The 5,265-nt window shown below is 44.1% G+C and overlaps 1 protein-coding gene across 1 annotated transcript; it reads right to left on the bottom strand.

Annotated features, from left to right (window-relative positions):
* Positions 1-1,802: 1,802 nt before the first annotated feature.
* On the bottom strand, positions 1,803-3,305 carry LOC124687629 (probable serine/threonine-protein kinase PBL7). The gene is made up of 4 exons (XM_047221402.1): positions 2,891-3,305; positions 2,567-2,771; positions 2,096-2,481; positions 1,803-2,008 (listed from the first exon to the last, which is right to left on the bottom strand). Exons 1-4 carry the CDS (start codon positions 3,110-3,112, stop codon positions 1,811-1,813), a joined length of 1,011 nt encoding a protein of 336 aa, XP_047077358.1. The 5' UTR covers positions 3,113-3,305; the 3' UTR covers positions 1,803-1,810.
* Between the last annotated feature and the right edge of the window lie 1,960 nt (positions 3,306-5,265).

Raw genomic sequence — 5,265 nt, 5'->3', positions numbered from 1 at the left:
GTATATTTTTTATTAGTTTGATCTTCAGTATGCATACCAATCTCCGCACTAATCTATAGTATAACTAGAATTTTTTTTGCTTTTTGTATAAGGTGTAGATATACAAAACATATAAAGAATAGATATGCAATCACGTATATGAGTTTCTAAATAATCATTTTCCTGCAGAAACTCCATGTTCTGTCCATGTTATTGCATTGCTTTGAGCATAAAAATACAAAAGTCGCCATAACGCAAGATCATCTAGTGATTATATGATAAAAGTCGTCTTTGTTTCCCTTTTTATTGTCTTGGGAGGCGTTTCTCTATGGTTGAGACCTTTTCTAGGCAAATAGTTCGTCTGCGATTTGTCGGCATTTTTGTTTTGCTATGTGTTTGGAGTTTGAACAAATTCCCTATTAAAAGTGGGGATTTTCTCCAAAGTTTAGAATAACAAGAACTTGTCTAGAACCAACTGGATCGAATTCCTTAGTGTAAAAGTGTGTATCAAGTCATGATATAGGAATATATTAGATGGGTGCAGACAAATGGAACCCAAGCTACACCAATAAAAATAACATTTCAAAGTTTCACAAATTTTGAAAAATATCCTAGATGTAAACAATGATGTATTCTGTTAGTGCAAAATTTGTATTCCGGGACCAACTGGATTGAATTCTGTAGTGCATAAGTATGTAGCAAGTCATGATATAGGCATATATTAGATGAGTGCGGACAAATGGAACCCGGGCTACACAGAGCCCGTTTTAAAAGAAAAATCAAAAAACACATTTTAAAGTTCGACGAATTCTAAAATAATCCTTGAAATAGGCAATGATGTCTTCTATTAGTGTGCAAAAAAAACATAATCTGCATTCTGGGTTGTGCAAAAATGACAAAAACGTGGATCTGAGGTAGCGAACCATGCAAATTTTCAAACCTCCAAAATTCATCAGATTTCCCATTTTTTGTGTAGCCCATAATGCACGGTATTTGACATTGAGATTTAGCAGGTTGGTTGAAACATCATTGACTACATCTATAAAAAAAATTGAAACTTAAAAATACCCATTTCGAATTTTTAAAAAAAAAGGAGGGGGGAGGGGGGGGGGGGGGTCTTCATTTAGCCCGAGCTACATATGGGGGTTATGTACGTTACATATGAAAACCAAGATGATTACCTGAAAGGATGTTTATATTTTTTTGTAGTAAGATGCGTTCTTATGATGTTTTTGCTTATTTGCCTAATCTTGAGGGGAGCTGTGTAATTAATGTGTGAATATATAGTTCTCTGAAGACAATAATGAATATTCAGATGGATCGATATGCAAGAGAGACAACAATGTGAAAGACAACAATGAATATTCAGATGGACCGATATGCTAGAGGGACAACAATCTAAAAGACTAGACCAACGGGAGAGGAACGCCGTTGTTTTTTTTGGTTAAGAGAGTAGCAAGTCTTGAACCATGGCACAACTCGTGTGCTAGCCCTTAAGCCCCAGGATCTTTCAGGTTTCAGCAATGTAAAGAGATCGAGATGGACCGGTCCAGCTGAAACTCTGGTATTCTTCCTCATGTCGCACACTCCTCTCCACCTCTAGAACGACCACAATGTCTGAAGCCATATTGAAACCGGCCAATTAACCTTTGTACGAACAGGATGGTACTGAACAGTCCATATTAAGCAGTACTTGTTATTCCCCAACAAGTAACAATCATGATCCCAACTTGTAGCAAATCACAGCAAATCAAGTAACCAGATGCATAATTAACACGAGATCCTATCCCATTCCTAGTTTAGTTAGATGCCGTGCACCGTGCAGTGTGATTCAGCTTGATCGATCACTGGCGAGGAAAGCCAGAGCCGTAACAACGTCGGCGATGGGCGGTCTCATGGCCGGATCTTGCTTGACGCACACGAAAGCAACTGAGAGAGCCCTCTCCAAATCCTTCAACGGGTACCGGCCCTTCAGCGTCGGGTCAGCCATCAGGCGGAGCCGCGTCCTGTATTTGAAGAATGGTTGAGCCTGATTCAGCAGCAGACATCACATCGATCACATCATTCAAGGCCAAATTAACAAGTAGTACGTAGCAGCAAATTTGTGAACAATTACCCATCTGACAATGGTCCGATCTTCCGGGGCGGCCTGGTCAACGAAGGCCCTGCGCCCTGTGATCAGCTCCAGCAGCACGATGCCGAAGCTATACAGGCTCGACGCTGCTGTCAGGTTCCCGGTCATGAAGGTGTCGGGGCAAGCAAAACCGTAGTATTGTTTGTGCAAGGGTGCACCAGGCCCAAGCAGGCCGAGCTCTACTAGTCCACACTGAGACAGCTTTGGGTGGTACCCGTGGCTTTCTTCGTCTTCGAGCAAGATGTCTGAACTTCGCATGCATTGGTACGCCATGCCTTTGTTGTGCAGATACTGCAATCCTTTGGCCGCACCGGCAGCTATCTTCAGTCTCGTGCTCCAATCTAGCGGTGGTTTGTCTGGAGACAGATCTGATGAGCAGAAAAATTACAAGATCATTGATTCCGTAAAACTGATGATATTTTAGCAAGATTTTTCAGTAGGTAGCACACATACCGTGGAGGTGATCTTCCAGAGAACCCAACGGCATATACTCATGAACCAAAATCCTATGATTGCCATCGGCGCAGAAGCCAATAAGGTTGACGAGATTCGGGTGGCGCAGCGCGCTCAGCTTCAGGGCATGGGCAAGGAACTCGCTGTTGTATTTCTCCGATGACCCTCTACCATCAGCAACATGCTGCAGCTTTAAAGCAACAACCTACCAATTGACATGATCCGGCCATCAAGCATGAATCAATTTTTTCCCCTCACATCAAGCATGGATCTCTACGAAACTAATTAACTATTAACAACAAAGAATTACTGGAAGATCGTCACCTGGCTGACACTCTTGAGGTACCCTTTGTACAGGACCGCGTCCTCATCAGCTACGAGGCCGTCCTCTCTGAAGTTCCTGGTCGCCGCCGCGAGCTCCTTGAAGGAGAAGGTTCGAGCGGCAGCAGCGACATGGCGGTGGCGCGGATCGGCCGGAGTTGCTTCCTCGGGCAGCGGTCGCACTCTCCTCTTTCTCACACCCAAGCAAGGGAAGCAAGCTTCCATTGTTCTGCTAGGCCTTGCTTGTGCTCTGTCGTCTGTCGACCAGCTGAAGGTGCCACGAGGTATGATACTGATCAACACATGGGATCAACGGCCGTGGTTTTAGCTCACAGTGGTTGTCCTCTTTTCATTTTCTGCTCAAAATGGCAGTGAGAGATTCCGTGAGAGAGCGGGGCAGCTAGCACTGGAGAAGATAGTTGCCGGCGCCCACTAATATGTCCTGTCCTACCAGCTACCAATGCAGCCTGCCAGGGCGAGCCAGGAAAAGAGAAAGATGGGGATGAAGCGAGAATTCCTTTTTCATCTTTGATTTTCTTTTCCAAGAGAAAAAGTGTGTGTAGAACAAGTTGATATCTGAGTCGAAATTTACTCGAGGAAGTTTGGTTGAAACTTGTGTAGTTTTCAAAACAATATGAAAAGCACAATTTAGGGTTCACGGTTTTTATTTTGACTTAACTACTGAAAATGAACTACTCAATAGATGCACCTATTTTTGGGAAATTATTTTAAGCCAAAGAAAGTACCAGATTTTTTTAAAAAAGAGGAGGCTGTCCAGAAGGACCAAGAAGCTTACATTGCAATCGTCCGTGGAGTCACAAATTGCATTAAGATCAGCAAAAAAATAAGAAAATACAAGGTTCTCACTTTTTGCACAAAGGATCCCATATCTAAACATAGAAAAGTCATCGAGTGCACCTCCATCTCCACCGCATGGACCTCCGCAACACAGTCAACCACCTCATTACCGGGATGAAACCACTTGGGGCGCAGTAACGGGAGCCCACTATACTGTAGCATAGATGCCTCCTTTTTGGCATGTCATGGTGGAGGTTGATCAACGCCTTCTGTCATTGCCCGGAAGAATCCGAAGCCACCGACTGAGCTGGGAGTGGCCGCCCTTCGGCCATCGAAGATGGAGCGAAAGCAGTACTGCCATGGATGCACTCCTGATAGAAACTTCACCGCTACCATGTTCCAGATTCGGCCACCGTCCGTTGCAGGCATCGAATCTCCTTTCATCCTTGCCTCCATGACGAGGACTAAGAGTGGATCTCGATTCTTGATCGTTATCACCGAACCCATCGAGATAACCACTCAAGCTTATTGATGAAGACGCGGGCACTGCTCCCACTAGTCGCACGCAACACTTTGCCGCTGTAACCATGAAGGGCCCCGCTGCAAGCCGTTGCGTGCACCTCAAAAGCGACAGTGATGCGCTCCAGAACTCTGACATGACGCCAAACTCTAACCTTGACATCTAAAACAAACCCTACCAATGTGCATGGGAAGGACCCTCACCTACCACAACGATTTTTATCTGATTTTGTTTTGTTTATCCACTACGTAGTCACATAACTGACCACACATGGCATCATTCAAATACGTTTGCAACTCACGAAGGCGATGTCTTGGTCCTTTTATAACATCATGGTCCCACTCATGTAGAGCTGAGCATGCACATGTTGTTTTTCTCCGCAAACTCATCAGTAGATGATAGTTTCGCGCGCTTCCATTCCGTTTGAATAATTGTTTTGACCGACTTCTCACAAAGCCATTTAACTTTGAATTTCTTGGCCCACCAGGCCTATGCAGATTGAGCCCACTATGTAGCTCTGTGTCAATTAAGATGGGCCGATGATTAGATTTATTGGAATCCCCATTGGCTAGACCATGAAGAAGAAACTGGGAAGACCACCCTGCATTCCCAAAGACTTGGATGGTCTAGACGTTCTCCAATACGAACCCTCCTCCAGGTTAATTTCTATGCATTGTACCCCATGTCATCAAGCTCGTATGTATGCAGTCAGTCCTGAACGTTTGCATACAACATTGTGGACACAAATTCCCCTTCCTTCTCATGACGATATAGAATTTCATTGAAATCTCCCACTAGCAACCACGAAAGATCATTCATCTGGTTCAGATCTCTAACATAATCCCAAGACATGTTTTTTCGATCCCCACTTAGTTCTCCACATAAAGCACCATCCCTCCTCACCAAGTTCATCAAAGCGGATGACGATGAAATTATTATGAACCTTCTTGATGTTACCTGAAGCTCATGATTCTAGAGCATCACTAAACCACCACTTTGGCCATCACTTTCAGCTACCGCCATAACATCAAAATCCAGCTGTCGTCTCAATTTTTATGCC

The sequence above is a fragment of the Lolium rigidum genome, chromosome 2, assembly GCF_022539505.1.
Source record: "Lolium rigidum isolate FL_2022 chromosome 2, APGP_CSIRO_Lrig_0.1, whole genome shotgun sequence".
Classification (NCBI taxonomy): Eukaryota; Viridiplantae; Streptophyta; class Magnoliopsida; order Poales; family Poaceae; genus Lolium; species Lolium rigidum.
Note: the sequence above shows the minus strand (reverse complement) of the source record. Positions and strands in the feature narration are given on the sequence as shown.

What these genes read in the sequence shown, in the direction of transcription:
- LOC124687629 (XM_047221402.1), bottom strand. Translation starts at nt 3,112, where the DNA reads ATGGAAGCTTGCTTCCCTTGCTTGGGTGTGAGAAAGAGGAGAGTGCGA. An exon ending in ACCTCAAGAGTGTCAGCCAG is followed by an intron (nt 2,772 to 2,890) that starts GTGACGATCTTC and finishes GTCAATTGGTAG; the next exon opens with GTTGTTGCTTTAAAGCTGCA. An exon ending in TCTGGAAGATCACCTCCACG is followed by an intron (nt 2,482 to 2,566) that starts GTATGTGTGCTA and finishes TCTGCTCATCAG; the next exon opens with ATCTGTCTCCAGACAAACCA.